This window comes from Pan troglodytes, chromosome 4 (genome assembly GCF_028858775.2).
Source record: "Pan troglodytes isolate AG18354 chromosome 4, NHGRI_mPanTro3-v2.0_pri, whole genome shotgun sequence".
Classification (NCBI taxonomy): Eukaryota; Metazoa; Chordata; class Mammalia; order Primates; family Hominidae; genus Pan; species Pan troglodytes.
In genome coordinates, this window is record NC_072402.2 from 165,619,053 (window position 1) to 165,642,519 (window position 23,467).

The following is a 23,467-nucleotide window of genomic DNA, read 5'->3' on the forward strand; positions in this document are numbered from 1 at the left end:
AACACTTAGCACGGTACCCGACACACAGGGAGAACTTAACTCATGGCAGCCATGGACAATATTATCGTTTTGTTATCATCAGCATCAATTGTTTTGCTTATGGAAATGGAGCAGTTCTGAATCCCGTTTTATTTTTGTGGGCTCTTACAGAGACACTCTTGAGACTATCTGTTAATAGCTCCTGGCTACGTCACTTAGTCACTCTGCCCTCCTGCTGGCCAAATTTGAAGGTGGAGGGGTCAGAGATTGATGATTTTGCAGCCCCATGTTCATTGAATATCCCCCTCCAAGAACTGCCATTTCAAAGAACTTGGAAAAGTGGGGCCCACAGTGCCCTAGGAGGTACTAATCATTTTCCTCAGAGTCATAGTTGCTATAGCTGCCATTGCTATTATCAGAATGATTAATTATATCAAATAGTAATAATCATAATCATATGTGTTAATAGCTTGCTATGTACCATGAATTGTGCTAGGCTCCTTAAAAATATATTTCCATTTGACTCTCCTAACAATCATGTATGAGAAGTAAAATTACTATATCCATTTTACAAGTGAACAAACAGACTCAGAAAGAAAAATATGTCACTTTCCAGTGGCCACACATCTGGTCAGTGGCCAAGCAGGGATTCAAGCCAACCACTAGCCTGAACATCTGCAACAGACTCTGTCCTCCTTGGGTCTAACCAGACACTGTTATTCTTGAAAATCCTCACCCCCAATTCCCTCTGGCCAATTCAAGGTCAAATTTGAACAGGGTGTCCTGGTGCCAGTTATCATCAACCAGAGATTCTCAAGTCTCTGCCAACACCATCTCCTCTTTTAGAACTTTTAAATTGCTATTGAGATGTAACTTGCCCTAAAAGGTGGTTCAAGAGAAGAAGGCAAAGAGTTTGTGGTTAATTTGTCATCTGAGGGTCTGAGGGAGTTGAAAATTTATAAGACCAACCATTGGCATGCCATTCCCAGGAATGAGTGATTTATTAGCAGCTAGGCAGGCCCTTAGTTTTATTTTTTTCTTTCATATATTTTATCATCATTTCTAATCACTGGGAAAAATTGGTGAAGACTATGGCGCAAGACAAGCCTGGTTTAATTTGTCTCTGCTTTCCCACCCCATCTATTTGTCGATGCTTGGCAAAAGTAGACCCAACCTAAACACGTCCTCCAGCTGTTTATTTAGGCAGAATGCAACAACAATAGTCGATTATTAACAATTTCTTCCTTAGAGCCCCTGAAATTCTTCCTTTATATGTTGTTTAAAACGTGGGCATTGATTGTTTCCCCATGCCGTGTGAGCAACTCTAATGGAGTCAACACAAAAGTTGATATGCCAAGGTTTTTCACTTCCCACATCTGACTTTATGGGAATTGGTATCGTTACTCAACAAAGAAGCACTGCTTCATTTTTCTCAAGTTTCACTGCCAACCGGCAGGCATTTAGGAAGGACAGACTATGTGACTGGCAGCCCTCTCAAAATCAACTGGCAACAACTGTCCCACAGAAAATCTAAAAGCGCAGAAGCACAGACCGTTCTTTAGCAGGACAGACAGCAGTGCTCATTCAAGCCCTTGATTTTTAAACATACAGGAAACATCTTCTCTATAAATTCACTTATCATTTCCAGGCACCTTACCTATACCTCCCCTGGTTTTTAGTAAAGAGCCAATAAGACAGTTCCTTCTTCCTAGGACTAAAAGCCACGTAGTACCTAAAAATAAATTCCAGGCTCTGGACTGAAGGTAAATCAGGTGCAGTGTCAGGTCAGCACCAATATTTTAATGACAGTTGCCTTTTGTCTACTAATAGCATACTGATTAGGTTGATACTGTGCAAGAATTTACCTTATATAGTTTCTTATGTTTAAATTGCATTATTATGTAATTTCATATTTATGTAATAGAAGAGCTCTTAGTAATATGCACATTAATTAAACCCAATAAATGTATGGAACTTACAGTGGACATGAGGTTTCCTTCATCAAGCTGAGTTATTCATCTCCCTTTCATAGTAGGTTGAAGACATCAGTTGCTTTACAGAAGGGCTTTTCATGTATTTTGGCTTTTTGGAAAGCAAGAAGGCATGTTGTCAGCATTGTTTGCATTTTTGAAACAGAAAACCTTCCCACCCAGCAAGTGTGTTGGATGACTGTAGTGAAAAGTGATAAATGCAAAAAGGTGCTTGTGATCATTTGTTGTAGCAGAGGTGCTTCATACTAGAGGTACGTTACTGATACTGAATACCAGGGCACCCGAGTGAAACTAGGAGTCAAAAGCATACTATTAGGCGTCAGTAACATAAATACATACAGCCAGCTAAATTAAGAGAACAGGGATCGCTAGGGTTGATGGCAAGTCAGATAAGCCACCCCACCCCTCACAGCATTCAGCTCTATCCAGTTGTTTTGAGGGGATACAGACTCCATATTTTGGGTTTGGTTTTGCTTTCAAGAGAAATCAGAAATCTGGAACACTATGCAAAATCTCAACTTTGAATTTTTGATAATATTCAGCTTGAGGGCTGTCAGTCTGTGACATCTGCCCTAGATAGATGAAATTTGGATTTAATTTTCCTACTCAAATCTGGGGTCCCTGAGAGCTGCAGTTATGTCTTATCCATCCTTTCATCCCTGAAAGAACCCATCACTGTTCTCTACACTTGGTTTTCGGGGACTTGCCAACCATCAGGCAGCATGCTTAGCACTTTACATTCATCCTTCCTCTCTAACTTTCACAGCAACCTTAGCGGGTAGTTACTGCTGTTTTCACCAGTTGGCAGATGAGTAAGCTGAGAATGAAAGAAATGAGGTAGCACGCCCAGGTTCACACAACTAGAAAGTGGCAGACTCAATTCTTGAACCCAGTTCTGTAGATTTTATCTCCTAACCTCTAGCTAAATGCCCCTCCTAGATGTTCCCACATTCCTCTGTATATATCCCAGGGGTCGCATTTACCACTCTGTATTGTAATTGTCTTTTCCTTCTGTCTCCTGCACCTCGTTGGGAAATATGACTGCAGGATAGATAGACAAATGAGCAAATATAATCAATGCCGTGGTGAAAATGAGCAACAGTTAGGAGGAGAATGTCTTCCAATACCGAGAACGCTGGATAATTTTTGTTTTTGTTGCTGTCAATAATTTGATCTATTTGCAATGAAATATCATTTTGCTTTATAGGAGGGCTGGGTGAGCGGAGAATTAAGTATTCTTCCATCTTCCCTTACTCTTCCTTCTCCATTTCCCCCAGGAAGCTCTAGGCTTTCTCATTAGGATAAATGAAAAGAGAACTTGACCTCTCTTCTAGTTAACTGGAAAACTCCCAATTCATTTTATTTGGAACATAACACATAGCACCCAGGTCGGTGCTTCTCTTCCCCCTGGGGACCAGCCCTGGATATTGTCAGCACACAAGCAACCGCAGGAATTCTGCCCACGCATAACACAGATGGACCTCACAAGGACCACACAAGCTGGAGTAGATAAGGAGAACTTAGCTCAGAGTGAATAGACAGGAAGGAGGAGGGTCTGGTACCTCATTTAGGGAATTAAATCCTTTATATGGCCTCTTTGTACTTTAGAAGAGTGTGGTCTGGAGAGGGGAGGGTGGGGGGCCAGGACAGAGGCAGATGGAAAGTTAGGACTTAGGGCTGGGGAGGGCAGGTTCTCACTTGTGCACTGACCCGCCCCATCTTCCTGAGGCAAGTCTCATAATTACCTAACTAATGGGGAATAATGACACCACTTGGATGGGAGTTGAGAGAGGGGGAAAGAAAGGCATGAGAATTCATTAACCATGTGCGAGGGGCTTGGATAGCATCCCTGAAGGATCATTATTACATCATTTCACCCCCCTTTCCCACCTCTTTCCACTAATATGAGACAGACAAATGCTAAATAACTATGTAACAATACATTACTAGACAGACAACAATGCCAGAAAATATAATAGCCTGCTACAGCTATGAAACTCCCCCAAAGATATATTTAAAATGTCACTGATGCATAATGTAAAATAGGAATTACGGATTCATTTGGAGGACATGATTTAAAATCTATACAACTGTACAGTGGTATTTCCCACTGGGTTTTTGTTGTCACTGTCCTTTTCTAAACATCACAAAGAAAAAAAAAATCACCCAAATAATTTCAGCCTAGAGATGCGAACTTCAAGGAACCTGTTTCCTCCGTATTTTTCCTTCTTGTTTTTGTTGGTCAGGATGCTCTCCAAACCTAGTATCTTCTTGACATGTTGTCTTTTCTTCAGAATGTTTCTGCAGCCTGCACAGGAACCCCAGAATGTAGATTACACCTTTTGGAGATGTAGCCCGGCCACATAAGGAGACAAGTAGTTGAAATTTGTGTCAAATTGCTTGTTTAAATGACTTGAGCCAACTTCTTAAAGCCAGGACAGCAGGGGCTGAGGATTTTTAAAGTTGGCAGGGGCCAAAAATGACAAGGCTCAGCAGTCACCTGGTGAGCTGCCAGCCCTGACTGGAAGCTTCAAAAAATAAAACTTTCTCAAAGGACACAAATTAAAAGTCATGTTTCAGCATCCATTAAAACGAAATTATAGGCTTCATCGCATAGCGAACTACTTTCATTTTCATTATGCTTAAAATATTTCATTTTGTAGATTGAGAATTGGTTGCTAGGAAAACCTTGTGTGGAGTTGTCAGAGACAGCGATATCTACAAGGGGATATTTTCCAAGGGAGAGCTTTCCTTTGTTTTTCCTGCAAGGATAGAGGATTTTCTTATTTAAAAAAACGCAGGATGCAATTTGGAGTCGGGGTCATGGCTTGAAAACATCTGCCATGACCTTCTCCAGAGACTGAGTCCTCAGGGTTCATCTCTCAGAGGAAAGAAGTTAGCAACCTGCTGAGCTGAGCGGGCTCACAGGTGTGTTTTGTTCACTCTCATTTTAAAATAGATATATATGTGTATATTACACATATACACATATATACACACATACATACACAAATATGTGTGTATACACACATACATACATACACAAATATGTGTGTATACACACATACATATATATATATCTTATTTTGAATTGTCAACATTTTTAAAAACTAGGAAATTTTATCTACAAGTCCAGATTTCCAGCTTTTCTAGAGAAATTAGAAATTACGGCGGCCTTGAGCTCTCTCCCTCATTCCCACGTGACCAAATTGACCTGGTGCCGAGTGAGGGCTGCCCCCTAGTCTCTTCACCTCAACTCAGTCCTTAGCTAGCCCACTCCACCTTCCTGCCTAGTCCCCATAGGTATTTAAAGGTGCTACTCCCTGACTTAGAGTGTGCCATATTCTTAATATCTTCAAAAGATGAAATTTTTGAAAAGAATGTGTGCAGTATACTAGTTTACCTGGAAAGGGAATAGGGACTTGTTACGACAGCGATCAGCCTTGAATGTCATGTTACTTTCATTGCAGTATTAATATGTTTCAAATAATTCCTCTGGTCAGCCCTTATCCACCTGGTTTTGCTAAATTAGTTTCTCATTATTCTTCATTTGATGCGTGTGGATAAATGCAAATCAAAGCCAATTATTTATTTGTAACTGACTCTGGGATGCCTGCCGCAGTCTTATCTGTCGCTCTAGCTTGCAGCTTTCAGCAATTGTCAGCTTAGAGACTTTGGTTTGAAACTCTCCTCCAGAGGTTTGCAGAGTGCCTGAGACTGGAATTTGCAGACGCTAACAGTCATTTCTCCTTTTTTTTTCAGGCCCTCCGAACCACCACAGCCAGTCGACTCTGAGGCCCCCTCTCCCACCCCCTCACAACCACACGCTGTCCCATCACCACTCGTCCGCCAACTCCCTCAACAGGAACTCACTGACCAATCGGCGGAGTCAGATCCACGCCCCGGCCCCAGCGCCCAATGACCTGGCCACCACACCAGAGTCCGTTCAGCTTCAGGACAGCTGGGTGCTAAACAGCAACGTGCCACTGGAGACCCGGTAAGTCCCCATCGCCAGCTCACAGTCACACTCAGTGTCACCTTACCCCTGAGTCACCACACAGAGCCACTGGGTGTCTCAGAGTTCCAGTCGGAGAGACCCTCTGGGTATAAATAATGAGACAAGTTTACCACCTCCTTGTTCCCTTGGTAATTTGACCCTGGACAGTAGGTTGACAGGTATTTCTTCGTTCACATGTGTCTCCTTTTAAAGCTTGTTTACTTTCTCAGATAGCTCTTGTGTACCCAACTAATAGAATTAGCATAACATATTTTTACTCGAAGGCTCATGGGAAACATGCTTATAAGGGTATATTGACTGAAAGCTGCTGATAAATTATGCATTTGGCCTTTCTTGAAGTAATAAATGAAGACTCATTTGAAATTAAGTGTTTGGGGAGACCTTGAGAAACAATCCCTGATTCCAAACTGACAGAAGTATAATTTAAATTTATATTTCATCCAACATGCAGTCTCACTTTAATCCCTCCTGTACACACTAACAGCTTGATGCCTGTGGGGCAAACAGTAATGTATAAAAACAAACAAGAAAAAAGGGGCAGCACTTACGTGAGGAGGGAAGAGTTTGAAAATGATCTCCAGGTCTGGCTTTGTTTTGTGTAGCCTTTGCTTCTGTCCTTTTTTCACCTTCGATTCTGTTCTCCAAAACCATATACACCTTAATGATCTGAAAGAAGACCTGTCAGTCAGGGTATGGAGGGGCTGGAATGTCACTGACAGTGAAGGCTCTGTGTGGGTTGGCCAGACTCTGAAACAGCCTTGCTGCTCTATCCCCAGGCACTTTCTTGGTTTGTGTGTTTCAAATGCTATTGTTTCCTTGTCTAGAAGAACCATGGAGACGGAACCGAGAGGAGGGCTAATTCATACTGACCCTTCATAAAGTTCCCAAATAGATTTTAAACTTTAATAACTTAGGTTTGAGGAAAGACAGAAATAATCTGTAATGTTTCTGATAATGGCCAGTGAATTCTCTTCACACAGCTGGAAGCAATTTTGAAAGTAGCATTTGGAGTTGTTTCTTATCTATAATTTTTTTGTTTTTTATAAGATCCTGAAAATTAATATGTTATACATCTTTGTCACTATAATCACTCCAAACTTTTAATTTTATTTTCTGACAATTATAGGATTTTTAAAGAATTTTTGCTTTATTAAGAGAAACTAAAAGAATGAAACTAAGCTAATAAATATCCTTGATCTCAACATTAGTTTAAAAGAATTGGTACAGAAATAAATAAAATGACACAAAATGAAGCACTAAGCCAAATACAAAGGGTGCTGCATTATTATTATTTTCCTCCGCAAAAAATACCTAACGTGTGCGCACACACACACTCACTCACACACACACACAAACACACACACAGGCTCTCACACAAAGAATGGTTACATAACAAAGTAAACGTTATAACAACCACATCTGTTTGACTCTTAATCCAAACTAACACGAAAAATATGTCAAGACAATTGGGGTAATTTAAACACGGATTGGGTATTTAATGATATTAAGAATATAATTATAATTTTATTAGGTGCAGTTTTGGCATGCATGTTTGGTTCAAACATTAAAAACATTCCAAATGAGGAATGAAAAGCTACCTATCGGGTATTATGCTTTTTTAAAATTTGTTATAGTTTAAGTTCTGCGATACATGTGCAGAACGTGCAGGTTTGTTACATAGGTATAAACATGCCATGATGGTTTGCTGCACCCATCAACCGGTCATCTATATTAGGTATTTCTCCTAATGCTATCCCTCCCCTAGGCCCCTGCCCCCTCACAGGCCCCGGTGTGTGATGTTCCCCTCCCTGTGTCCATGTGTTCTTATTGTTCAGCTCCCACTTATGAGTGAGAACATGTGGTGTTTGGTTTTCTGTTCCTGTGTTAGTTTGCTGAGGATGATGGTTTCCCGCTTCATTCATGTCCCTGCAAAGGACATGAACTCATCCTTTTTTTATGGCTGCGTAGTATTCCATGGTGTATATGTGCCACATTTTCTTTATCCAGTCTATCATGGATGGGCATTTGGGTTGGTTCCAAGTCTCTGCTATTGTGAATAGTGCTGCAATAAACATATGTGTGCATGTGTCTTTATAGTAGAATGATTTATAATCCTTTGGGTTCATACCCAGTAATGGGATTGCTGGGTCAAATGGTATTTCTGGTTCTAGATCCTTGAGGAATCACCACACTGTCTTTCACAACGGTTGAATCAATTTACACTCCCACCAACAGTGTAAAAGCATTCCTATTTCTCCACATCCTCTCCAGCATCTGTTGTTTCCTGACTTTCAATGATCGCCATTGTAACTGGCATGAGATGTTATCTCATTGTGGTTTTGATTTGCATTTCTCTAATGATCAGTGATAATGAGCTTTTTTTCATATGGTTGTTGCCCACATGAATGTCTTCTTTTGAGAAGTGTCTTCACCCAATTTTTGATGGGGTTGTTTGTTTTTTTCTTGTAAATTTGTTTAAGTTCCTTGTGGATTCTAGATATTAGCCCTTTGTCAGATGGATAGATGGCAAAAATTTTCTCCCATTCTATAGGTTGCCTGTTCTCTCTGATTATAGTTTATTTTGCTGTGGGGAAGCTCTTTAGTTTAATTAGATTCCATTTGTCAATTTTGGCTTTCTTTGCCATTGCTTTTTGTGTTTTTGTCATGAAGTCTTTGCCCATGCCTATGTCCTGAATGGTATTGCCTAGGTTTTCTTCTGGGGTTTTTATGGTTTTAGGTTTTGTGTTTAAGTCCTTAATCCATCTTGAGTTAATTTTTGTATAAGGCATAAGGAAGTGTTCCAGTTTCAGTTTTCTGAATATAGCTAGCCAGTTTTTCCAACACCATTTATTAAATAGGGAATCCTTTCCCCATTGCTTGTTTCCGTCAGGTTTGTCAAAGATCAGATGGTTGTAGATGTATGGTGTTATTTCTGAGGCCTCTGTTCTGTTCCGTTGGTCTATATATCTGTTTTGGTACCAGTACCATGCTGTTTTGGTAACTGTAACCTTGTAGTATAGTTTGAAGTCAGGTAGCGTGATGACTCCGGTTTTGTTCTTTTTGCTTAGGCTATATCACTTGGCTGTATGGGCTCTTTTTTGGTTCCATATTGAATTTTAAGTAGTTTTTTCTAATTCTGTGAAGAAAGTCAATGGTAGCTTGATGGGGATAGCGTTGAATCTATGAATTACTTTGGGCAGTATGGCTATTTTCACTATATTGATTCTTCCTATCCGTGAGCATGGAATGTTTTTCCATTTGTTTGTGTCCTCTCATTTCGTTGAGCAGTGGTTTGTAGTCCTCCTTGAAGAGGTCCTTCACATCCCTTGTAAGTTGGATTCCTAGGTATTTTATTCTCTTTGTAGCAATTGTGAATGGGAGTTCACTCATGATTTGGCTCTCTGTTTGTCTATTATTGGTGTATAAAAATGCTTGTGATTTTTGCATATTGACTTTGTATCCTGAGACTTTGCTTGAAGTTGCTTATCACCTTAAGGAGATTTTTGGGCGGAGATGACGGCGTTTTCTAAATATACAATCATGTCATCTGCAAACAGAAACAATTTGACTTCCTGTCTTCCTATTTGAATACCCTTTATTTCTTTCTCTTGCCTGATTTCCCTCGCCAGAACTTCCAGTACTATGTTGAATAGGAGTGGTGAGAGAGGGCATCCTTGTCTTGTGCCGGTTTTCAAAGGGAATGCTTCCAGCTTTTGGCCATTCAGTGTGATATTGGCTGTGGGTCTGTCATAAATAACTCTTATTATTTTGAGATATGTTTCATCAATACCTAGTTTATTGAGAGTTTTTAGCATGAAGGGGTGTTAAATTTTATTGAAGGCCTTTTCTGCATCTATTGAGATAATCATGTGGTTTTTGTCATTGGTTCTGTTTATGTGATTAATTACATTTATTGATTTGCGTATGTTGAACCAGCCTTGCATCCCAGGGATGAAACCGACTTGATCATGGTGGAGAAGCTTTTTGATGTGCTGCTGGCTTCAGTTTGCCAGTATTTTATTGAGGATTTTCGCATCGATGTTCAGCAGGGATATTGGCCTGAACTTTTCTTTTTTTGTTGTGTCTTTGCCAGGTTTTGCTATCAGGATGATGCTGGCCTCATAAAATGAGTTAGGGAGGAGTCCCTCTTCTTCAATTGTTTGGAATAGTTTCAGAAGGAATGGTACCAGCTCCTTTTTGTACCTCTGGTAGGATTCAACTGTGATTCCATCTGGTTCTGGGCTTTTTTTTTGTTGTTGGTAGGCTATTAATTACTGCCTCAATTTCAGAAATTGTTATTGGTCTATTCAGGGATTCGACTTCTTCCTGGTTTAGTCTTCAGAGGGTGTATGTGTCCAGGAATTTATCCATTTCTTCTAGATTTTCTGGTTTATTTGCATAGAGATGTTTATAGTATTCTCTGATGGTAGTTTGTATTTCTGTGGGATCAGTGGTGATATCCCCTTTATGATTTTTTGTTGTGTCTATTTGATTCTTCTCTCTTTTCTTCTTTATTAGTCTGGCCAGCAGTCTATCTATTTTGTTAATCTTCTCAAAACACAGCTCCTGGATTCATTAATTTTTTGAAGGGTTTTTCATGTCTCTATCTCCTTCAGTTCTGCTCTGATCTTCGTTATTTCTTGTCTTCTGTTAGCTTTTGATTTTGTTTGCTCTTGCTTCTCTAGTTCTTTGAATTGTGATGTTAGGGTGTCGATTTTAGATCATTCCTGCTTTCTCCTATGGGCATTTAGTGCTATAAATTTCCCTCTAAACACTGCTTTAGCTGTGTCCCAGAGATTCTGGTACATTGTGTCTTTGTTCTCATTGGTTTCAAAGAACTTATTTATTTCTGCCTTAATTTTGTTATTTACCCAGTGGTCATTCAGGAGCAGATTGTTCAGTTTCCATGTAGTTGTGCAGATTTGAGTGAGTTTCTTAATCCTGAGTTCTAATTTGATTGCACTGTGGTCTGAGAGACTGTTTGTTATGATTTCCATTCTTTTGCATTTGCTGGGGAGTGTTTTACTTCCAATTATGTGGTCAATTTTAGAATAAGTGTGATGTGGTACTGAGAAGAATGTATATTCTGTTGATTTGGGGTGGAGAGTTCTGCAGATGTCTATTAGGTCCACTTGGTCCAGAGCTGAGTTCAAGTCCTGAATATCCTTCTTAATTTTCTGATTGTTGATCTGTCTAATATTGACAGTGAGGTGTTAAAGTCACCCATTATTATTGTGTGGGAGTCTAAGTTGCTTTGTAGATCTCTAAGAACTTGCTTTATGAATCTGGGTGCTCCTGTATTGGGTGCATATATATTTAGGATAGTTAGCTCTTCTTGTTGCTTTGATCCCTTTACCATTATGTAATGGCCTTCTTTGTCTTTTTTGATCTTTGTTGGTTTAAAGCCTGTTTTATCAGAGACTAGGATTGCAACCTTTGCTTTTTTATTTTTTGCTTTCCATTTGCTTGGTAGACATTCCTCCGTCCCTTTATTTTGAGCCTATATGTGTCTTTGCATGTGAGATAGGTCTCCTGAATACAGCACACTGATGGGTCTTGACTCTTTATCCAATTTGCCAGTCTGTGTCTTTTAATTGGGGCATCTGGCCTCTTTACATTTAGGGTTAATATTGTTATGTATGAATTCGATCCTGTCATTATGATGCTAGCTGGTTATTTTGCCCGTTGGTTGATGTAGTTTCTTCATAGGGTTGATGGTCTTTACAATTTGGTATGTTTTTGCAGTGGCTGGTACCAGTTTTTCCTTTCCATGTTTAGTGCTTCCTTCAGGAGCTCTTGTAAGGCAGGCCTGGTGGTGACAAAAATCTCTCAGCATTTGCTTGTCTGTAAAGGATTTTATTTCTCCTTTGCTTATGAAGCTTAGTTTGACTGGATATGAAATTCTGGGTTGAAAATTCTTTTCTTTAAGAATGTTGAATATTGGCACCCACTCTCTTCTGGCTTGTAGCGTGTCTGCAGAGAGATCCACTGTTAGTCTGATGAGCTTCCTTTTGTGGGTAACTTGACCTTTCTCTCTGGCTGCCCTTAACATTTTTTCCTTCATTTCAACCTTGGTGAATCTGACGATTATGTGTCTTGGGGTTGCTCTTCTCAAGGAGTATCTTTTTGGTGTTTTCTGTATTTCCTGAACTTGAATGTTGGCCTGTCTTGCTAGGTTGGGGAAGTTCTCCTGGATAATATCCTGAAGAGTGTTTTCCAATTTGGTTCCATTCTGTCCATCACTTTCAGGTACACCAATCAAATGCAGGTTTGGCCCTTTCACATAGTCCCATATTTCTTGGAGGCTTAGTTCATTCCTTTTCATTCTTTTTTTTTTGTTTTCTTTTTTTGAGACGGAGTCTCGCTCTGTTGCCCAGGCTGGAGTGCAGTAGCGTGATCTCGTCTCACTGCAAGCTCCGCCTCCCAGGTTCACGCCATTCTCCTGACTCAGCCTCCCCAGCAGCTGGGACTACAGGCACACACCGCCACACCCAGCTAATTTTTTTGTATTTTTAGTAGAGATGGGGTTTCACCGTGTTAGCCAGGATGGTCTCGATCTTGTGTTCATGCTTTATTTCATTAAGTTGATCTTCAATCCCTGAAATCCTTTCTTCCACTTAATCTATTTGGCTATTGATACTTGTGTATGCTTCACGAAGTTCTTGTGCTGTGTTTTTCAGCTCCCTCAGGTCACTTATGTTCTTCTCTAAACTGGTTATTCTAGTTAGCAATTCTTCTAGCCTTTTTTCAAGGTTATTAGCTTCCTTGCATTGGGTCAGAACATGCTCCTTTAGCTTGGAGGAGTTTGTTATTTCCCACCTTCTGAAACCTACTTTTGTCAATTCATCAAACTCATTCTTCATCGAGTTTTGTTCCCTTGCTGGTGAGGACTTGTGATCCTTTGGAGGAGAAGAGGTGTTCTGGTTTTTGGAATTTTCAGCCTTTTTGCGCTGTTTTTTCCTCATCTGTGTGGATTTATCTACCTTTGGTCTTTGATGTTGGTGACCTTCAGATGGATTTTCTGAGTGGACGTCCTTTTTGTTGATGGTGATGCTATTCCTTTCTGTTTGTTAGTTTTCCTTCTGACAGTCAGGCCCCTCAGCTGCAGGTCTGCTGAAGTTTGCTGGAGGTCCACTCCACACCCTATTTGCCTGGGTATCACCAGCGGAGGCTGCAGACAGCAAAGACTGCTGCCTGTTCCTTCCTCTGGAAGCTTCGCCCAGAGAGGTACCCACCAGATGCCAGCTGGAGCTCTCCTGTATGAGGTGTCTGTCAACCCGTGCTGGGAGGTGTCTCCCAGTCAGGAGGCATGGGGGTTAGGGACCTACTTGAGGAGGCAGTCTGTCCCTTAGCAGAGCTCAAGCACTGTGCTGGGAGATCCGCTGCTCTCTTCAGAGCCGGCAGGGTGGGAATGTTTAAGTCTGCTGAAGCTGTGCCCACAGCTGCCCCTTCCCCCAGGTGCTCTGTCCCAGGGAGACGGGAGTTTTATCTATAAGCCTCTGAGTGGGGCTGCTGCCTTTCTTTCAAAGGTACCCTGCCCAGAAAGGAGGAATCTAGAGAGGCAGTCTGGCTGCAGCAGCTTTGCTGAGCTGTGGTGGGCTCTGCCCAGTCTGAACTTCCCAGTGGCTTTGTTTACACTGTGAGGGGAAAACTACTTACTCAAGCCTCAGTAATAGTGGACCCCCCTCCCTCCCACCAAGCTGGAGCATCCCAGGTCAACTTCAGACTGCTGTGCTGGCAGCAAGAATTTCAAGCCAGTGGATCTTAGCTTGCTGGGCTCTATGGGTTGGGATCCGCTGAGCTAAACCACTTGGCTCCCTTGCTTCAGCCCCCTTTCCAGGGGAGTGAATGGTTCTGTCTTACTAGCATTCCAGTCACCTCTGTGGTATGAATAAAAAAACTCCTGCAGCTAACTCAGTGTCTGCCCAAACGGCCACCCAGTTTTGTGCTTGAAACCCAGGGCCCTGGTGGTGTAGGCACCCAAGGGAATCTACTGGTCTGCGGGTTGTTAAGACGGTGGGAAAAGCATAGTATCTGGGCCGGAATGCACCATTCCTCACAGCACAGTCCATCACAGCTTCCCTTGGCTAGAGGAGGGAGTTCCCTGACCCCTTGTGCTTCCTGGGTGAGGCGACGCCCTGCCCTGCTTCAGCTTGCCCTCTGTGGGCTGTACCCACTGTCTAACCAGTCCCAGTGAGATGAGCCTAGTACTTCAGTTAGAAATGCAGAAATCACCTGGCTTCTGTGTTGATCTCACTGGGAGCTGCAGACCGGAGCTGTTCCTATTCGGCCATCTTGCCAGCCAGCAGAATTATAGGTTATTTTTAACCATGTCTACAATCTTAATCTTTAAAGGTTAAAATATGTAAAGTCAATAAAAACTGTATATAATAGAGATATTTAAACTTCTGCCCTGATATAGTAAACCATTAATAAACAGCTTTGCTGGAAGCTGACTGGCTGGCCAGGCTTAACTCAGGATATTGTCAAAGTTGATGGTGATCTTAAAGGCTGGATGGTATTTTCTGTCTTTTTCCTCTCCACACTTACAAACTGCCATAGAGTTTGTTAATTAGTCAGCCTATTTTTACATTAACAGACTATTATTTGAAAAATAGTTTCTGGATATAAATGCTACTTAGAATGGACTAGATGAAGAAGAAGAAAGGAAGGAAAGAAAGGGAAGAGGAGATGTAATAGCTATTGTAGAAAAAGAAGAGGACCACCATGACCATTATCAATCAGTTGTTATTGTTTAGTTTATATATGCTGAACATTAATGCTTTACATGCATTATCTCACTCAAGCCTGAAAACAATCCTATGAAGTAGGAAGGGACTTTTATTATGGCCATTTAAAGATGCAGAATCTAGGGATAGAGGGACAAAGTAAACTGCAGGAAGTCTAAAGCTTCAGAAAGATAGTAAACTATGAGCCATGTTGGATGAAACACTGGAAGTTCCTACACCCAAAATAAGGTGGTGGAATGTCTGATGGGTGAACAACCACAAATCTAGGTTTATTGCCCTAGTTGTTACATTTACAGGACCAGATCCACCAGAGTGTCTGCTCTTGGCAATGAGTCTTCCCTTAGTGATAAGAACACATGAAACACATAAACATATCTCCCAGCTCCCAGCTCCTGATGCAATCAGTTGGTTTTCTAGATTTATTTTGAATAACTTTTTGTAATAAAGTGTCCTCTTGACAAATATCTGGTAGAGAGGACCAATGAAACCACGCAGATCACTGTCCTGCTTTCCTAAAGTAAGCTCTTCCAGAATTTACTTTCTGGTCTAGAGTCCTTCTTCAGATCCTTTGAATATTTGGCTTTTCTCCAAGGATTAGGACTTCTCAATGCTAATTTTGGAAGAAGCACATTAAAGAAAAAAATTGGTGGGAAGATAGGAGTGCCAAAACCTTGACATCCATCAAAAGGAAAAAAAAAAAGTGAGACAACATCTGAGTATTCTTTGATCCATATGTTCAAGAGCCAAGGATTAGAGCTCCTTGGGATGGAGTTGTTGGCAGAAATCCAGCACAAGGTGCAAAACTTGGTAAATATTTGAAACTCCACTCATGGAATTGAGCACATAGAATATGCATCTAGTCTCATGTATGAAAATTCTAGTCATAGTCCATAGAACTGATGAAATGTATGATTCTGTTTTAAATATTATTTGTATTAGTTTGTTCTCACGCTGCTAATAAAGACATACCCGAGACCCAGTAATTTATAAAGGAAACAGATTTAATTGACTCACAGTTCAGCATGACGGGGGAGGCCTCCAGAAACTTACAATCATGGTAGAAAGGGAAGCAAACACACTCTTCTTCAACATGGCAGCATCAACTGCCGAGCAAAAGGGGGGAAAACCCCTTATAAAACCATCAGATCTCATGAGAACTCACTCACTATCACGACAACAGTATGAGGGTAACCGCCCCCATGATTAAGCTACCTCCCACTGGGTCCCTCCCATGACACATGGGAATTATGGGAACTACAATTCAAGATGAGATTTGGGTAGGGACACAACCAAACCGCATTGTTATTAGTTCAGTCTCTTATTAGCAAATATTTATTGAGTCCCTTGTGTATGCCAAGAGCTATGTTAGGTACTGGCAAGATACTGATTAAAACATGTATTGTCCCATTAAAGATCGTCCAACCTAAAGGAGGAGGCAGATACATAAGCAAAAAGATAGTTCAACATATACAGTAATGGAAGTCTAAAAGTTACAGAGATTTTATAGTGGAAGAAGCGATTTACTATCCGAGAAAGATCAAGAAAATTTTTATAGCTGAAGGGCTGCTTCAGCTGGGTTTTGAGGGATGAATAGGAATTTATCTATTACATAAGTAAAGTCAGATATGATAGCATATTATTATTTGTTCTCATTCACCACTGTTCTTCCGTATAGTCTTAGCAATAGATAATTGAATGAATTCACTGATTCAAATGCTAAAATATTGTGAGTTTATTGGTGTCAATTTCTTAACCATGAGAGAGTATAGATATGGGATTTCTTCTTTTTAGGAGCGTGATGCCATCCTAGTATTTCCATTTCTGTCTTTCATACCAAATAAGAATTGGTCTCTCTCCAAGAGAGAGAACCATTAAAAGCAAGACATTCTGAAGGTTGATTATAATTTAGTCACCATTTTTGAAAATGTGGTGTAAATTTACAAACATCTTGACCACCCTTACTCTCATTAATACAGATTTCTGGGTGTGATGGAATAATTTTAAAACTCTGAGAGGTAATGAGCAGGCATTCTGCCACTCCCAGAATGCAAAGTGTGTCTCCTTAGTCCAGTGTGTCTCCTTAGACCATTGGGGAGTGGGTCCTTTCCTCTCCGCATTGCTCTTTTGATGTCCCCATCAGTCTTAATGAAGCATGTTAGATCTTCTCTGAACTATGCTTCTTTTTTTTTCTATGATGAGTACATTGGAGGGGCTGATTAAGGAGGCATAACCAGAAAATAGGACTGTTTGGAATTTAACAAAAGACAAACAAGCATATAAGGGAAGATCTGTATCAATGTTAAATAAAAGAACAATGCATATAAATTTGTACTACCAAAAGCAGTCTATTCATGTATAAACCATAATATAATCCAACGAAAATCAAACATAAGGCAGAACTAACTGCAAGCAGTCTGTACTGTCTTTTCTTAAGTAGTGTGTTACGGAATCCCTCTACCCTCCACCTTCCTCCCAGCCTATTCACAGAAGGTTTTGAAACAAAGTCTACTTGCAATTCTTGTTCAATATCACCTATCTACTCCTTCCTCTGCTGAAAGTGACAAGGTGAGAAATCTTCCTGGTCGGCTGCTTCTTTGGGAGTTTCTAAAGTCAACTTCTCTTGTCTAAAACAGTAGAAAGTAGCTCAGTGACAGAACCTAACTTTTCTTCCTTTGTGTGTTTTGCTGAAGCAAGCGTCTCTCTTTGGATCTATCTGAGCAGCAGATCACAAAAAAGAATCCCTAAGCAGGACAAAACTTCTCTCTGAGTTCACTTTTGCCCTGACATACTAGAAGCCCTAATTTTAATCATCAAGATCCTCAAGCTGCAAAACAGTTTGCAATTTGCCTTTTTAAATGGTCATTCATTAATTATTCTAGAAATAGCTATGAGAACCTACCATGTGTCAGGCACTGAGGATCCAGCAAAGGAGAAAAACAAAACCCCTGTCCTTATGGAGATTCCAGGCTGGAAGCAGACAGAACATAAACAAATGTCCCTTACACCATGACAAATGCAGTAAGTGCCACAGACGGCTGAAGAAGCCAGACCCATAAGAAATGGACATTTAAGCTGAGCCCTTAAGGATGAGTAGGGGTTAATCAGGCTTAAAGAGTGCTCTAGATCACAAAAACAATGAGCCACTAGGGGCAGAAACACTAAGGTGCCAGAAAGAGAAAGCAAGAGAAAGCAAACTAGAAAGGTAGGCAAGGGCAAGATGGATCAAGGCTTTGGACCATGTTAAAGCTTTTGGACTCTACCTCGAGAACAATTAAAAGTCACTGAAGCTTTTTAAGCAGGAGAGCAAAATAATAAGATATACTCTGCTTTTTGCTTTTAATAATGATAGCTGCCCTATGATAAATGGATTGGGGGGCAGTTAGAGTGGAAAGTATGCAGGACTAAAGGTCCAGTTTGGAAAATAAAATAATAGTTAAGGTAAAAAGTGGCATGCCTTTGATTAGGGAGTGGTGCTGAATATTCAAAGATGTGAGGTATAGTGTGAAGGTAGGATCAGTAGAAATTAATGCTTGCTGGGATTTGAAGATGAAGTTTAGGATTCTTCAAGTTTTTGACTTAGATGTCTGGGTGAATAGCAATGTCATGTGCTGAAGAAGGAACAAGTTTTTGTGGCAGAAAACAAAAGTTCAGTTTTGGACATGTTACATTTATGAGGCAAGAGAATTGAGTGCAGTTATTGGCCAGACTTATTTTGATTCTAAAATAATATGTATAACACAGAAAATCATCCATTTACAGATAATAGCATATGTAGTATATCCAAAGCCCTCAGCAATTGATTTTTCTCTTTAAAAAATGTCTCTCCAGGCCAGATGCAGTAGTTCATACCTATAATCCCAGTAATCTGGGAGGTTGAGATGAAAGAATCTCTTGAGCCCAGGATGTGGAGGCCACAGTAAGCTATGATCACACCACTGCGCTCCATCCTGGGTGATAGCGTGAGATTCCATCTTAAAAAAAAAAAAAGAAAAAAAAAATTCTCTCCAGAAATTTGTTAAATTTATTTCACACAATCATATAGGCCTGTGAATACTAACTTTTCTTTGTCAAATACTTTTTGCTTGACACTAAGCTTTACCTACAGGATCCCATTTAATCCCTTAAGCTCTTTGTTAGGTATATGTTACTATCCATATTTAAAATACAGGGAAACCAGGGCTGGGGAAATTAAGTTATTTACATGTCACCCATTAGTAAGTGACAGAGCTGAAATTTGAACCTGGGTTGACCTGACTTTAAATCCCATATTCTTAATGACCATATGATAATGCCTGGGGAACTAGGAAGGGCGGGGGTTGGAAAAAACTCTGCCTAGCCTGATGGCAAACAACAAATTAATTTGCTTAGGCCATGAAATGAAGTCAATGCATTACAAGTGGCATAAGGTGAGAAATGATCTATGGGATGAACTCCAGCCTGTTACTGGACATAGACTTAGTCATTGTCAAACTCATAAGCCAGGCTAGATGCAAGAGACCCTTCTCTGCAGCTCTGAGGAATTGGTGGCAACCCGGATGGTAAATCTGAGGCCTCACCACTCCATGGTGGTGGCAGCATAGCATATGATTTACAGGGAGAGGTTTTATGCCCTGCATATTATAAAATGTGAGTGCAGATTGACAAGGGAGAATTAAGAAGCACAGCTACTTGTTTAGCTCTGCAACTCCTAGGATCTTTTTCATTCTAAACAGAGCTCTGCCAGATTGCTGGGAGAAAGCACAACAGCCATGGGTGCCATGGCTGACCCTTGGGGCATCCCTTGAATATCATCCTTGTTCCTGTTAGCAGGAAGCATGACAAGTGCTCAGAAAAAGAATTGAGCATGTTGGGCTTGCTGAGTGGTATCTAAGGAATCTAATTTTGGTGTCAGAATTTTTAAAAACACACTTTTTGTCTTCAAGAAGAAGCAATCTTAGACTAATCTGGATGCCTTATTGGTAGTGCGTATTTGGAAATCGAGATTCAAGACCTTCAGTAAATAAGGCTTTCACAGAGAAGAAACAAGATTGTTGAAACATCTTCACCATGCTGAGTGCAAAGACTATTCCAAACTTGTTCTCAGATTGATTTTTCTACCTAAGGATTAATTTTCTGACAGAATCACTGACAAGCCTGATCTTTAGAATATTAAACCTAGGCAACCTGTTTGCTTTTTTGTTTGTTTTTTAATGTTTTCAAGTGAGGTTTAAAGGTAGGATTCATTCTGGGTGAACCAAATGCATCGAAGCACTTTCAAATCAATAGGCAGCTTGATTTCTCTGTATTGCGAAACATTATGCCCCCTCTAAATTCTCATCACAGGCAACATGGAAATTAATGAGACCTTTAGGTTAGCCTTTCAAGCTCAGCCTTATTTTATAGCTTTACCTTGATTTTTGACACCACGATCTCGCCTGGCCACCAGCAGCATTTCATGTTGCAGTGCACTTTAATTTTGCAGTTTTCTTAGTCTTCCTTGGAAACTGGCAGCTTATTAATCTCAATAACTGAGCTGCTCAATAGGCAAGCTCACCAATGAGAGACCAGGCTGTGTCTTTTTTTTTTCTTGGCAGATGGAAACAAGGGGGTTGGTTGTTGGATGGAGGCAAGGGAGGTGGCAGAGAAAAAGCTGGTTAGGAGGGGCATCTCATCCCCCACATCACTTTCTGATAATTGGCAGGAAAATAAAGCAAGCCTAGTCTAATCCACTGCTCTGTAATTTATGGCTTGTGGTGTTAAACACACTCGAACCCATTAATAAGAAAATAAATAAAGTGTTGTGGCACGTGTGCAAATTACAAGGTGCATTAAGAAAGAAACAAGCATTACATCTTATTCAAGACCACTCCAGCCTATTCTTGGCATGGTCTGCAAACTTGGAAGCATCCTGGAAAGTGGAGGTACCTAAGGAGAAGCTGTCCTTTTTAAATTTGCCTGCCTCTACAAAATTAAAAACTTATTGAGGAATTGAACTTCTTATTGCAGGGTACCACAGCTAAGTCTCTAGGTAGAAAGAACTTTAAAAAAAGAAAAATAAAAATCCATCCCTCAGCAGCCTTTACCGTGGGGACCCAATTACAAATTGAGGCCACCCTGTGGTCATGCATTGTAAGAGCAAGACTTTGCCCTGAGTCTGTGTAAATGTCGAAGACTCTGGGGTTAAGTTCACAGTTGAAAAAAGCCAAATATTTCCATCTCTGTCTGTGCTCTTTCACCCATTCAACTAATATCAACTGTCATTCCCTTGAGGCACTTCCTGAAGTCTTCCCAGAGGATATTTTATCTGGCTCAGACAGGGAGAAACTTGATGAAGCGCAAGTCCTTTCTAATTCTGGCTCCCTGATGATCCTTTTCTTTTCGCAGAAGCCAGATAAGGCATCCGCAGTCCTACCAGGCAGGGGAAGTAGGTCCTGCGACTTTTCTGAAGGTACCTTTGATTTATTAGTCTTGGCCTTATTCGCTTTTGTGAGTTGGGATCTTATGTCCCCAGACTTGCAAACCGTCACGAGATACTCAGCCATTCTGCTCAGCTGCAGCTGCATCCTTTAGATTTTATGGGAACGTTTAAAAAAACTTTTCCTACATTAGGTTTTTTTTCTTTCAAAACCCACCAGACAATTTGGGGCCATTCTGTGAGTATTCTTTGCAAATACTCCTTTGAGAGGTCATGGCAAAGCGCTGCACAAAGGATCACCCTCAAAATCGTGTATTTTTCAAATCCCTTATTGAATCATTTCTTGCTCAAAATAACTGTTTAGGAGTCAGGAAATACCTCCAATTTCTGTCATTTGTACTTAAGCTGTGTATGCCTTATAGTTCAAAAGAGACTGAATACCAATTCTTTTCTATGTGTTAAATGGTAATGAAATCAGATTTCAATTTGCTGGAGCTTCAATTGCGAACCAGCATTCATGAGTCCATTTCTCAACAATTAATACTCCTGTAAAGGTATTGCACACCAATAATACTACCTTTAAATTTTTATTTTATTTTTTAATTATTTGAACAAAGGGTTAAAATCCCGCCCTAAAGGGAAGGTGGGAAATGTTGCTTTACTTAACATTGGTATGTTCTTAGATAAGAATTTTCGATGATCTTAGTGACTTTCTTATTTCTTATCAACCCAGATCCTCTCCACTATACTTGGGGACATGTGATGAGAAGGCATAGGGAGCTATTAGGCCCACTGAAGCATTTGGTGGGACTCTAAGGAGCTCTACTCTCCCCCATCCCCACTCTCACCAATTGAGGAAAATGAAGGAATAAATTTACAAGCCCCCTGTGCAAGGGGCGGTGCTATGCACATGTGCATTTTCTGGATGTTCTTGTACTCAGTCATCTTTTCCAGCTTCTAACTCTCAGAATCCATACAAGGAGACATTGTAGTTCTATTGACAATCTTTTCACTTCTTGGAAACCACGGACCACTCCTTTTGGTCTTTGTTTTTAGACATAATCATCTCTGAAATGCCGACTTTGTGCCCAGTAGGATACTAGGCACTTTACATCATGTTATCTGAATTAAAGCCCTTAGGGGAGAGATGTTGATAGGGTTTGGCTGTGTTGACACCCAAATCTCATCTTGAATTGTAGCTCCAACAATTCCCACGTGTTGTGGTAGGGACCTGTTGGTGGGAGTTAATTTAATCATGGGGGCGGGTCTTTCCCATGCTCTTCTCGTGGTAGTGAATAAGTCTCATGAGATCTGATGGTTTTATAAGGGGGAGTTTCCCTACACAAGCACTCTCTTTGCCTGCTGTCATCCATGTGAGACGTGACTTGCTCCTCCTTGCCTTCTGCCATGATTGTGAGGCCTCCTCAGCCATGTGGAACTGTAAGTCCATTAAACCTCTTTCTCTTTATAAATTTCCCAGTCTCAGGTATGTCTTTATTAGCAGCATAAGAACAGACCAATACAGATGTTCTTGTCCCCTTTCAACATATCAGGAAAATGAAACTTGAGAAAGTGGAGGATTTGGGACAGAGAGAAGATCCTGACAGAACAGGATTCAAGTAATACTTAAACTCAGGCTTTGGGAGTCTCTCAGCCTTGCACTTCTTTACTTTCTACCATCGCTGTTATGTAGGCCTCCTTTTGTGGGATTTTTATGGTAACTATATGCTATATTCTCAAAGCTTAGAAACCTAACAGAAAGTAAAGCACTTCTTCTTGACATTTCAACAACACTCCCTTGATTGAGTCTCATGGAATCCAACTAGAGTCACATGCCCACAACTGACCCAAGCCTCAAGCCTGGAGTCTTGGCGAGCAGACCACATTAATTGGCCAGGCCTGGATCACGTGCCCATGTGGGGGCCTCATAGTGGAGAGGAAGGAGTGTGGCCCATAACCAAACATCGTGCTATTAGGAGACCCTGAAATGGAGGCCTGGCAGGCAAAAGCCACAGACCAACTCAGGCCACATTCAATGTTAGCTTGGTCACAGCCCAGCTCATATTGCCTGATTGTAATGATTTTCTCTTCCAGGCAGACACAGTCCCAGCCAGGGTGGGGAAATTGCAGGACATTGAGTTATCTCACTTGCCAGAGCACAGAAGGGGGTTTACAGCTGATTCCAATAAGAAGTCGAAAAAATTAAGTTTCACTGACTAACTTCTGCCCCCTTCTGACTCATCACCCTCTCTGGTTGACTTCTCAAACGTCCCACGACTTTACTTTTGCGTTCACTGTGGCCACTTAATGCGTTTTAACTTTTATTAGTCTCCTG

The 23,467-nt window shown here is 40.8% G+C and overlaps 1 protein-coding gene across 20 annotated transcripts in view; it reads left to right on the top strand.

Annotated features, from left to right (window-relative positions):
• Positions 1 to 23,467, top strand: part of TENM2 (teneurin transmembrane protein 2) — a 3,953,434-nt gene that overhangs the window by 3,636,063 nt on the left and 293,904 nt on the right. For all 20 annotated transcript variants that reach the window (XM_054685270.2, XM_054685273.2, XM_054685274.2 and 17 more), the window contains one exon: positions 5,733 to 5,967. In XM_054685270.2, the coding sequence (XP_054541245.1) occupies positions 5,733 to 5,967 (235 nt within the window). The remainder of the gene's footprint in view (positions 1 to 5,732; positions 5,968 to 23,467) is intronic.